The following is a 13,470-nucleotide window of genomic DNA, read 5'->3' as shown; positions in this document are numbered from 1 at the left end:
AGGCCTTTTTGCAATGCCAATGTATCATGACATGGGACAAATGTGGAGGTTCACGATTCACACATTATTATACTACACATGTTGCACCTAACTACAAAACTATATTCTTTGCGGAACGAGGAAACCGTACACATCGATACATGTTAGAGCCCATCCCGTTATCTACCATTTGAACCATTGCTTCCATGTGACTTAGTTCACACGCATTGGCGATGTGAAATAGGGGGTTGGGGCACAAGTGATGAGAGTGGTCGGCTATGCAAACTTTGCCCTAAATAAGTTCGAGAGGCTAAGTATCACACTTTGATACAATGCTCTGCCTTTGATCATATTCAACCATTCTTTCCACGTATCTTCAACCAAGCCCAATCCTTGTACGAATTTCTCTCACAACCACAATGCGCCCTCCTGATTGCAACATTCATTGGTAAAGTTCTTGAACATCAAGAGTCGCCACTCACTTCCACGGGTATCACGTGAGATGTAATATTTTTTGTCTCATAGGTCATATTTGACCTCCAGAGACGATAATAGAATCTATCTATCTATTTGTATCTTTCTTGAACAGGCACACTACTATGTATCTCCATCTTGTGCTTGCTTGCTAACTCCACAATAAGATCCACACACGCTTCCGTACTAGTCAGCCCTTCATCTCATAATAGCTGACAAAGACACGTCTAGTGTCAACAATGTCGTGGTGTTAGAGCTACACTCCCCTTATGTTTGGCTACTTATAGGGAAATCATGGTGTTAGGGCTACACTCCCTCAATCACATGACATGCAAAGGCTTACTTGTCCCCATTATTCATTTATTGGGAAGAGGCAAATACTTCTCTATGTGACCTAGCTCTCAACCAACTTGATGTTGCTTAAGAAAGATAATATATACTTACAAGTGTCCAGTTAGTTTTTTAAAAATGATTTCTACTAGCTCTTATGATTGACCGAATTAAATTAGAGTTATGAAAACCCCACTTTGTTTTTATATGAATTTAGTTCCTCCCGTTAGAGGGATGTACAATATCTCATTGTATTACACATGAATTCATCCAACATTCATGTATACTCATATAGACAAATTGCATCCCTAAATATCCAAATACTTACATTTGATTGGAATTCCAACCTTAGTTTTTTACTGCACTATAAGTGATCATCAAGGGTGCCAAATTATCAGACTCTTGATGGGGAATCCATTGAGTATGATCATACTACCCTCATTTCATAAATAATACTTCAAAACCATGATTGGTACATGATTCATCCCACCCTAATCTAACTATGGACGTAAAACCAAACCATTTAGGGAAAAGTTGATACCAAACTAAACCATTTATTGACAAACATAAACCAAATCATTCACATTAAAGTAGTTAAATCAATAAACAAAAACCATTAGGAAAATAAAAATAATGTTAAGCAAAAAGTTAAACCCGAGTTTTAGAACCACATTATTTACTGATTTCTAATTTTTTAACACCAAACCAAACCATTTAATTGTATTAGAACTGACACTTCTCAAACCATGTCTTAGCAGTTCGGTTTGGTTTCAATCAAACCATCATCCATAACTATGTTACACGTCCCACAGGCTTCAATGACATTGGCTACAAGCACACAACTTTATGTGCGTTAAAAGAATACAAAGGTGGAAAAGCTTGAATGTAAAACCTTGTGCCCACCCCAATGTGATTCAGGCTGAGACAATATAAAAGACTATAGATGCCCACTTTTGTGCCGTCTTATTTCTTCTTCCTCATTGGTAAAAGTTACGTTCAAGTTTTTTTCTCTATTCCTACCTTTGTTTCTCACTCACTTATACAAAACACATTTGACAGAACTTGGTCAAGCCAATGGCGAGGACCATTTTGCTATATACAATAAATGGGATGGGATTGAGCCAATAATGAGATCAAACTTGGGAGGGAATAAACATTAGATCATTTCTTGAGTTGTGCATGTCATACTTGCACGCATGGGCCATGCTAATCTTTATAGCATCATTCCAAATTTATCGCATGTCCCGAGTGAGGCAGCAAGACGAATCATATGTATGGGTGGTCATTGCGACTCAATTGTCATAAAATATCTGCTGATGTTATAATAAGCCAACCTCGGTGTTTCAAATCCAATTACAACTCAGGACTTTTGATTCAACCATATATTTCCTCATATATATTTATATATAGCTTTAGGCGCTAGAGCTAGTATATATAAATGTCCATCAATTAACACTTTGCAGAGACTCTGGCATTGACAACTTATGAAAGACTAACTTTTGCTGGGGAAACTGGTCACCAGATATGGCAGATAACTCTGTATCGATGAATATCGTGTCATCTTCTTTGAAGTCCCCTCTCAGAATCCCTTTTGCTAATTCATTTTCTAAGTTTTGTTGGATAACACGTTTCACTGGTCTTGCCCCATAATTCGGATCATAACCCAAGCTCCCGAGGAGAAGTACGGCACTATCACTCACTTTAATAGTTATCTTCTTCTCTATCAACCTCTTTTGTAGACGCTCGATCTGTTCATGCCACAAAAAGCAAAATATGCATGTCTATACCACCCAATGAAATATATGTGCTAAATCTCTATCTATATGTATATATATGTATATATATGTATATATGGATATATCTATATATCGATATGAATATATACACACACAAACACACACATATAGATAGATATATAGATATAACCTATATATATATGTATGTAATGTATGTATAGGTATTAGGGATTTGTGCAAACACTTCATTCCTGATATGAAAATATGTATATCATTCCAGGCCATATGATCCCAAAGAGAATTTTACCTGAAGCTTGACGATCTTGCTGATTTGATCACGGTTAAGTGGTTGAAACACAATATATTCATCGATTCGGTTCATGAACTCGGGCCGGAATGTTGAACGAGCAACATCCATCACCCTGCTTTTGATAGCCTCATAAGTGCTTTCTGCTGATCCATTGCTACCTTCTACGTTCAGAATGTATTGAGACCCGATATTTGAAGTCATAATAATAACTGCATTACTGAAGTTTACTGTCCTCCCCTGAGAATCAGTCACTCTTCCATCATCTAAGATCTGAAGGAGAATGTTAAACACATCAGAATGTGCCTTCTCAATTTCATCAAAGAGAATAACTGCATAAGGTCTTCGCCGGACTGCTTCAGTGAGCTGTCCTCCTTCGTCGTAGCCAACGTAACCTGGTGGTGCACCGATCAGGCGAGAGACAGCATGCTTTTCCATATATTCGCTCATATCAATCCTCACCAATGCATCTTCGGTGTTGAATAAGTATGAAGCCAAAGCTTTTGCTAATTCCGTCTTCCCTACCCCTGTGGGGCCCATAAACATAAAGCTTGCAATCGGCTTATTTGGGTCAGAAAGTCCAGCTCTAGACCGTTGGATTGCTTCTGCAACTGCCTTAACTGCTGGATCTTGTCCAACCACTCTCTTATGTAGCTCTACATCCAAGTAGAGAAGCTTCTCTCTCTCTGATTGTAGAAGCTTTGAAACCGGAATACCCGTCCATTTGCTAACAATCTCTGAGATATCATTACCCGTCACTTCTTCTCTCAACATTGTCTTGCCTGTCTTCTGGTATTCTACAAGTAGTTTCTCAGCTTCATCCAATTGCTTTTGAAGTGACATTAGGCTTCCATATTTGAGCTCTGCTGCCCTATTCAAGTCATAATCGCGTTCAGCTTGTTGAATCTCGATATTTACCCGATCAACCTATTCTCCATTTACGAAATAAATAATAATAATAACTTCATTATAATAATACTAATAATCAGAAAACAAGGAATCTCATGAGAAGTAAGATTGCATGATTCAAATCTATTAACACTTTTATGAGAAAATGCTATATTGTTTTGCTTCATATTGTTTTTTAAAACAATTTTCTTTCTAAATTGGAAAATTTGAAGCACCTCTTCCTTAATGGACTGAATATTACTCATGACTGATTTCTCATGCTCCCACTGATCCGCAAGCTCCTTCTGTCTTCGCTTTAAGAGATCCAATTCCGATTCAAGTTTACTAAGCCTATCTCGTGAAGCTTTATCTGTATCATTCGTGAGAGAGAGTCGCTCCATCTCGAGCTTCAACACAGATCTATCAATTTCATCCAAGGCAGTAGGCTTTGAAGTTATTTCCATCTTCAACTTCGCAGCTGCCTCATCAACCAGATCAATGGCTGTAAGGAACGGAAAAGACCACACATTAACCAACTGGACTCGTTTCTGCAGGTTTTATACCACATAAAACACACGAAGAGAACAACTAAATGTTTTACACCAATTGCAGAAGTTCTTATAGTCACATTATTATTGTCACATTTCTTAGAGCTCTGTTATATCACAGGGACTATAATTGAAAGATGGCCTCAGCTCACATTTAGATCCACGGAGGTAAACCATTTATCAATAAAAATAGCATGGAGGTTAAGCCTGATGAATAACCAAAGAAAACTGAAAAGCTTTATCTCTCTAATATAAGACCAACAAATGAGGAACATCAAGGCATGCATGTGCTCAAGTATCTTGCAAGGCATAGTTTACTGAACTAGAAACCAAAGGTGCAATAAGCCTCAAACCCCTTAGATTCCTGGAGGTCTACTTGGTTCTCCTGTCAACCTATGTACTGATGATGACACGTGCATGCATGAAAGCATATATCAATATCATGATTCAGAAAATCCCGAGACAAACTTGGCAGATGATTATAGACATAAATTTCCTAGAGGGCCTGGTTACATAAAATGGGAAGGTTACACTCCCCACTTATATTGGACATAATTCATAGAAAGTTAAAAGAATCTATGATGTATCTACAATGTAAATTGCAATACTTGATGATTAGAAGTAGTTGCTTTGAAAAAATCAAGGGTTCATTTATATTTTTTGAGAAAAATCGTAAGTTTTCCAAACACTGGGTAATAGAAATGGTTGTTTTGAAAATAACGATCGTACAAAGAGTTAACTGTCTTCATAATGTAAGCCATGCACACCTTTATCAGGAAGGAAGCGATCACTGATATAGCGATCTGAAAGGACTGCTGCTTCAACCAACGCACTATCTGATATTCGCACTCCATGGTGTAACTCATACCGTTCACGAAGACCTCTAAGTATGGAAACGGTATCTGATACCGTTGGTTGATCCACATAAACCTGTTGAAATCGTCTTTCTAATGCTGGATCCTTCTCTATGTATTTTCTATATTCATCAAGGGTTGTTGCTCCAATGCATCGCAATTCTCCTCGACCGAGCATTGGTTTTAGTAAATTTCCAGCATCCATTGCCCCACTCGTTGCACCTGAACTTAAGAAAAACACCCTAAATGGTTACTCTTGAATTGGATATTATAGATGTAAAATTTGCCCTCTTATTAATACCTGCCCCTACTACAGTATGTATCTCATCAATGAAAAGAATAATTTGACTATCCGAATCTGTAACTTCTTTTAGTACTGATTTCAGCCTGTCTTCAAATTCTCCACGATACTTTGCACCAGCAATTAAGGCTCCCATATCCAATGAAACTAGCTGCAACCGAGAAAAGAAAGATTGCATAGATACATACAAACAAGGAAGTAAATTATCATGCTGCAAAGAGTAAAAAAAATAGGATGGATACATATATCAAAAGGATATATATATATATATATTTCAGAGAGGGTGGCAATGCAGATGAGAAGCAGAAATTAAATTGTATAAAATTGCTGTTGATGTCAACAAATTAAAAAATCTGTGAAATGTAGAAAAATACGTTAAGCATCATACAATTTGGCACCAGAGCTCTATAATCACAAATTCTGTTCTACAAGAAAGTCATATCTGAATGCATGCATCCTCCAACCTCATCAGAACTGATTTCAGTCCATCTGCTCAAACAGTAAGAAAGGGAGAGCATATGCAAGACAACTCAAATTGGACATAGGAAAACATTTCAAAAGCAGCATTTTCATCCATTACACACAAATATTCACTTGAAGATGTTGGAAAGAGTAAAAAATCCATAGATGCAAATGGCTTTGAGCAGTAGTTCAGTCAGACAGTTTCATGAATAAAATGGAAACACTTTGGGCAAACATGGCATCATTAATAAATCTATATAAGGTGAGTCAATAGTAAAAAAGAAGTTGAGTTATTGCTGTACATAAATTCAAATAGAGATACGGTAAAATCATGAACCTTACTTTTCTATTCATTAAAGCTTGTGGAACATCCCCCTGTACGATTCTTTGAGCCAGCCTGAAAATACAAAAAGAACAATTGTGTAAAAGAAAGGAACTACAAAGCAAATCAGAACAAAATTTTCTAAAAGATGCACCCTTCAGAGATGGCAGTCTTTCCGACTCCAGGCTCTCCTATGAGGACAGGATTATTCTTTGTTCGTCTCGACAGGATCTGAATGCATCGCCGAATCTCATCATCTCTTCCAATAACTGGATCTAGCTTTCCTTGCCTTGCCATTTCAGTCAAGTCTTTCCCATACTTATCTAAAGCTTCATACTTTCCCTCTGGATCTACATTATATAAATTGGTGATACAAAAAATAGTGTTCAATTTTGACATTTACATAGAAAAAGCACTGGATTACATAGTGTCCTTACCCTGATCTATAACCTTTTGAGTTCCTCGAATTGCAAGGATAGCCGTCGACAGAGCTTTCTGACTGATTTGAAAATCCTTGAATAACTGTAGCCCGAAGCGTTTGTCTTTTGAAAAACTAAGAACTAAATGTTCAACCGATAAAAAGGAATCTCCATATTCTTTCTTGAAGACTCGGGCCCTTTCAATTAAGGCCTCCAAATCCCGTCCTAGCATTGACCCACTGTTTTCACCTATTACCTGTTTCTTTTAAGCACACTTTAGTCTCATAACGTTAATTATGCTCACAAGAAAAGTGTGACAATTCGGCCAAATCTCGAGAGATAATAGGCATGTATAAGCTTAATCATCCACACACAAACAAGCTGATATATGCACAAGAAAAGAATGATATTCAGCTATTCCTCTAATGCTAATGGACCAATATAAAGGTTAATTAACAACACAAACATGTTAATATGCTGACAAGAAAAGAGTGATAATTCATCTAAAACTATCAAGGGTTAAAAGAGTGATATTCATCTAAACCTTTTGACGTAATGAGTCAGTATAAGTTAATCAATAGCGCAAAGATGTTGATATACTCACAAAGAAACAGTGATACATAAAGCAAATGGCGTAAGATTGTACAAAATTGAGTGTGAACCTCCAGAATGGATGCCTTGATATGATTTAAAAGTAAGCTCTAGCAGCATAATACCATAGTTCAAAGTCAATTCTAAATCTCTACAATTTATGAGTTGGACATATAAGCACACTCAAGTGGCATGATCGAATTCAAAATAAGCGTAAGACCATTAAAAATCAAGTCTTACTTTTGGTTGCCTTTGTATGAATTTCTCTGTAGCTTGAAGCAGCTCGGTATTATCAATATTAGCCTTTGCAAAAATGCGCCGGGCTAATCCATTTCTCTGTTCTAGTAAAGCTTTCATCAAGTGTTCTGTCTCCACAATCTGATGTTTGCTTTCTTTGGCAACTTCGGGGGATGCCACCACTGCTTGCCAAGCCATCTCTGTAAATTCAGCTTGGTCTATCTGCAAAGCAAATTATACAGTCACACACGCCATCATTTTCAATCATTTTGTTAAGAGATACAAATGCATTACATACAAAGCTCACATGCAGAAAATAATTCTCTCGATAAAATTAGAAATCTCTTTTGAGGGTTGAATAAAAGTCTTACACAATCAATTTCAAAATTTTCAAGCGATATAAATATAACGAAATACCATAATTCCAAATCTCAATGCTGTAATTAATAAGCTTTACCTTTCCTCATGTATACACACATGTAGATTGCGCTCATGCAATATTTCAATGATGGAGGACTAATCAAGCATACATGCAAGAAACCTTATGGTTAATTAAGTATGTATACCATCATTACCAATGCTTTTAAGACAACAGAAATATGTATACAATGATTAATGATGCAAAGAACATTTTTTTGTCGATCATTAACAATATATCCTAAGAAATATAAGTACAAGGAGCTTCTATTAGTCCACATGCAAAAAATCTCTCCCAAGTAGAATTAAGGGGATAATAATTACCGATGCTCCTAAAGACACATAAATAAGAAGAATTACCATTACGCCAATAATGATGCATATTCAGAAAAACTTCACTTAGTAAAATAAGAATGAAAACCAATCATTACCGAAGTGTAATTATAGTCATAAACCTTTTACCTTAGTAGAATTAAGGGATTAACCACTAGTACTAATTTGAAGACATATAAATGCAAAGAAGAGCCGTTAAAAATAATCACCATTAATCAAGCTTACACATATAGGCAGAATGCCTTACCTTTCCTGCTTGGCAGAAAATGAGACTCTTCCGAGAAATCCTCTTCTCTGTAAAAACATGCCTGATTCTGGAGGAAGAACCATTTGTGAGCCCAATAGACCTCTTGAAAACGCTTACATCTCTCCTAATGCTCCAATTCGACATGGAGAGACGCCCTGGAAAAAAGCTTCGAGGCAGAGTATTTTCTGAGTTGATCCTGAGACATAACGGAGGAGGAGAAGGAGAAGGAGAAACAAATACAGCCATGATTAAAGCTTTTGAGGAAACCTCTCTACTCTGTGGAGTACTTACGCTCTGATATGCTCTACCCTGTTTCTACACTATTCGATTCTGTTCTATTCTACTCTTTTCTCTATTTGTCTGTCTCAATGTGCCCCCATGTGGCTCTCATATATTCTTCATCACCCGAGTTGTTATCTATCTCTACATACACCCATAAATACATACATACATACAATACATACAATACATACCATACATACATACAATACAATACATACAATACATACCATACATACATACATACATACATACATACATACATGATACCTACAATACATACCATACGTACATAAGTACATACATACATACATGCATATACACGTACATATGTACATACATACACACACATACACGCAAGTATATGCAATGCATCATGGGCATTGGCCGTGTTAATTCAAGCTTTACACCACGCACAAGAAAGGAAGAGCTTGGCATGCTTACGTTATCATGGTGGTTATCTTCACCATCACTGAGGTTTTCATAATGAAGAATTTCATTCGAGGCAGCACAACACTCTGTTGTATTTGAGAAACCTGATTCGAAAAGTTGTTGATAGTGCATGTATATTGATTGGCTTTGTGAGGCCCTTGTGATCGCTCCTCCTTCACTTCTGTACATTGATTGATTGGCCAGTTGATCCATCTCAAAGTCTTAACCGTTGATGTATTCGTCGTGCATCATGAATGGATTTGCAATGAGACAATTATCGAATATGTGATCAATTGCTTTCAGAAACACACATGTAAAGTGTATATATTGGATAGCATGAAAAGGGTTTCAATAAATTGCTTGTTCACTTGTGTACACTAGTAAGTCAACCTCCACTATGTAGGAGTTGGCCCATGGATATGCGGAGAACATACATATGAGAAGGCCTTATCGATTGGTTCAAACTTGGTTTGAAAAGTTAAAAGGAAAAGGTTTATATACTACATACTAAGTAACATTATATGAGCATGTACGAACTTGTACAAGTTGGTTAATCTCCATCAAAGAGGTAGTTGTCCTAAATTACAAACACGTATTTTTGAATAACAAAGTAATTAAGAGATAATGTGTTCTTTTAAGAAACCTTGTCCTACGAAGTTATTAGTAACCCCTATAAATAAAGACTTGTTTAATGAAAAGAGTGTGAAGGAGAAAAATAAGAAACGTATCTCGTTGGTCTTGGTCTTGTTCCTCATCTTCTATTCTATTGCATTGTATATAGTGCTTGTCTCGTTTGCATGCATGACAAAAATACAAAAATGTTTTGATGTCACTTGGAGAGTGGTGGATCGGTTTACAAAGATGGTACACTTCCCTACATTAAGACCATCGATAAGAAGGAAACGTCACTTTTGGTTATGTGAAGGTGTTTCCAAGATCACATGGTTTTCTAGATGACATTATTAGCAATCATGGGCCACGATTCATGTCATAGTTTTTAAAGCATTTATTCATGTTATTCGTATTTTTTTGTCAGCTCTCCTCAAGTTATCATCCACTGAAGGATTGACAAACCAAATGTATCAATCAAATGTTAGAGTGGCGTATTTGTTGTTTCATTAGCTAACAACAAGACAACTAGGTTCACGTCTTACATTTCGTATAATTTGTTTATAATAATTCCATTCCTTGTAAACCCATGTCATCACCCTATTTTTTTTGTCTCCAAGAGTCTTATTGTTGAAGATTTTATAAAACCCCAATTTGACCTCGAAATCATCATCATCTCAAATATTCGTGAAATGACGACAAGGTTTTAAGGTAGGGATCATGTGTGGTTGTTACAATACAATGTGAAAACTATTGAGCCATGTGGTAAGTGACATCAACAAATTATTGGTTCACTTGTGATCTTTAACCAAATCGATTACATTGTGTTTTGTCTAAATTTCGAGCCACATGTGTATTTCCATATAGTGTTCGTATGTCATTGTTGGTGCCTCATGCTTTTGGTTCAAACTCGGTTTATTTCGTCAGAGTTCATTAATGGACTAGAGTGTGAGGTTAAAGTTATTTTGTACTCCAAAAGCATAAATGATGGATTATATTGCCTTCTAGATTGATTAAGTTTTATGCTTATTTCAAGTTCTATTCTAGATCAAGTGTCCCTAACCCCCTACCTCTAGTTGAGCTTGTTGACCGGCGATTTACAGAGGTTGTAAGTGATTTTGGTCCCTAAGATCATGGATAACAAATTATACTACCTCACATATTGGTAAGGCTATATAGTTCCATGGTCACACTTACAAGCCTCTAAGGAATATTGTTGATACTCCAATTCTTGTATCAAACATTTATTAGCAATATCTTAATAACTAATGTCCCACTTTGTGCGACATGACTAATGGAACCCAACATCAAAGAAGGGGAATGGTATCACAAATTTTATTACCCATGACATCATTTGTATGTGTTGAGAATCAAGCTCAACATAGCACAACGTGTGAACACACTTTTGAGAATCTATGATTACTCAAAGGTCAAGAGTCACACCACTACTCTCTACACATTAACTATGTGTCATAGAATCATATTCTATGACACATAACTAATGAGTTACATATTCCCCATGACTACGAGTCTTCACATTCCCCAAGAGAGAGAGAGAGTGGTTGTTGTAAGTTAATGAAAAGAGAGGGTGACTCTATATAAAGCACCCTCCTCATACTTCATACTAGTCGGTTGTGACTCCTTGTAATGCTACATTTTGTATTTCTCATTCTACTTGTGAATATACACATCTTATTCTTGAGTATTTCATTTCTTTAGCTTATCTATCTTGTGTTTCTATTCTCTTCTCTAATTCCTCTCACACATACACATAACACACATCTCTTCCGCTACACAAGAATTATATCTGATTCTTTACACTATGGTTTAAACCTTAGCCTAGAATTAGAATTTAAGACCAATTTAGTACGAGAAAGAAACCCTTATTTAGGTGACCCAAGGAACAAATCATTAAGAAGCTAAGTGAGTGGATAACCACATAACATGTAATGATCGATATAGGAATAAGTTATAACTATGTATATTTTTGTAAGATAGCAAACATATGCTTCTATTGTATATTTTTTATCAAAAAATTTGTGTTCATTTGTGGACTCATGTTGTCTTGTTCCTACTTGTCTATGGTATTCTTTCTCCAATTTGTGCATACATGCACAAAGGGGTCATAAGCAAGAAGTATGTAGATTAGAAGTGGTCAAGGCAAAGTGTTAAAATCACATTGTCATCCTATTGGGAAAGACATCGCGAATAGGACGAAGATCAACAAGATGACTAAGTGATTATGAAAAGTGTCCTACCTCAAAACAATTATGCTCTACATTCCTCTTGCCTATAACCTCTTACACATGCTTGCACTAATTAAACTATGATCAATGCGGTGAATGGTAACGTGGAACTGTAGAGTTATTTGGTACTTGACTAAAGATTTCATTGTATTGTAGACATTCAAGAGAACAAGTCTATGAATTACACTTTTTGTCAAATTTTGGTGTCTTAGAGAGGTCATCATCCGCTCCATGTTACTTGGAGTCAAAGATGGGCACGGTAGTCATTGTTGAGAATGATGATTGGTCTCTTAGGGGGGTGGTACGTCCCCATGATAAGCATCGTGGAACTATCTTGAGATGTCCCTAGGCATAAAGATGGACACACAACACCAAATTTGTGCTAAACAGGGCTAGAAATGCATAATATCCCTAAAGTTGTATTGGCATGCCCCAAGGTTGGGAAGACAAGCCTTAAACACACTATATCACTTTCATTCCTTTTGCTTTGTATTCTCATATTTTTCTTTCACCACATGTGCTCCCATTTTGTAAGAGGGAGCATGACTAGAGGGTCATGAGTCATGACATCACATATCATCTTTAACCTTTCTATAGGTTATAGTATAGAATAGTTGCATTATTTATATGCATTGCCTTCAAGCCTTTCATTGAATGCTTTAAGACCAAAGTATTGAGTGATTCCTCGTTTTCTTGTATAGTCTTTCTATAAAAATCTCTCTTAACTAATGGGAAAGTAGCTATTTTTTTTGGGGGGGGGGGGGGGGGGGAACATGAAAGGTAACCCATCATGTTGGTAACTTGGTAAGGATAATTTTCCAAAATATTGATAATTTGCAAATGCGATGTTTAATTTCATTTTCACAATTATAAGTTCCATAGAATGAACCATACGTATCATACGTGCATTCGCATTCGCGTTTGATTCAATAAAACGTGAATGGTAAATCAACTAAAAGTTGGATTGGTTTGACACGTTTGATTGGATTAACTATGGTCTATATTATGGGCTAAATTTGCAATGAAAACAAATGAAAAGAAGAAAAAAAAAAGGAGCACGTATTTTTCCCCTTTCAAACGTGTACGTTTTCAAATGTTTGAATGCCTCCACGAACACGAATATTACGTTCTATGATTATAACAATGATTTAACCTAAGAAATCAATTACAATTGAGAATGAGTATATTTTACAACTTCTAATCACGCAAAGTCATTGTAGTTATTATTATTATTTTAGTAACACTTTTATTACTATTGGGAAACCTCAAAGTTAGGTGAAAACCCACAAAGAATAAAGAAAAATGTACAAGTGTCGATTAGACACTAAAAAGCTTTAAAGCACTCAAAGTAAAGATTGTAAATTTGCACTATGATGTCTCTAAGTTGCAGACAATCAAATAGAGATTGCCTAAGGGATTGCTTAAAAAAGCTAACTTCATGGAGTTGGTTTCGATCAAA

The 13,470-nt window shown here is 36.2% G+C and overlaps 1 protein-coding gene and 1 non-coding gene across 2 annotated transcripts; both read right to left on the bottom strand.

Moving 5' to 3' along the window:
* Positions 1 to 1,913: 1,913 nt before the first annotated feature.
* On the bottom strand, positions 1,914 to 8,802 carry LOC147853501 (chaperone protein ClpB2, chloroplastic-like). Its single transcript, XM_087331992.1, has 10 exons — positions 8,446 to 8,802; positions 7,452 to 7,670; positions 6,639 to 6,876; positions 6,356 to 6,551; positions 6,222 to 6,276; positions 5,418 to 5,568; positions 5,030 to 5,338; positions 3,951 to 4,216; positions 2,827 to 3,753; positions 1,914 to 2,531 (listed from the first exon to the last, which is right to left on the bottom strand). The coding sequence occupies exons 1-10, from the start codon at positions 8,689 to 8,691 to the stop codon at positions 2,229 to 2,231; spliced, it is 2,910 nt and encodes a 969-aa protein (XP_087188118.1). The 5' UTR covers positions 8,692 to 8,802; the 3' UTR covers positions 1,914 to 2,228.
* Positions 1,934 to 2,038, bottom strand: LOC147853502 (U6 spliceosomal RNA). The gene has a single exon (XR_015531239.1). It is a non-coding gene; the product is annotated as a U6 spliceosomal RNA (small nuclear RNA).
* Positions 8,803 to 13,470: the final 4,668 nt, after the last annotated feature.

Source organism: Azolla caroliniana, unplaced genomic scaffold (assembly GCF_043228905.1).
Source record: "Azolla caroliniana isolate FFs.n. ecotype wild unplaced genomic scaffold, voAzoCaro1.0.p SCAF_16, whole genome shotgun sequence".
In the NCBI taxonomy this organism is placed as follows: Eukaryota; Viridiplantae; Streptophyta; class Polypodiopsida; order Salviniales; family Salviniaceae; genus Azolla; species Azolla caroliniana.
The sequence above is the reverse complement of the archived record's forward strand: the minus strand, read 5'-3'. Positions and strand labels throughout refer to the sequence as shown.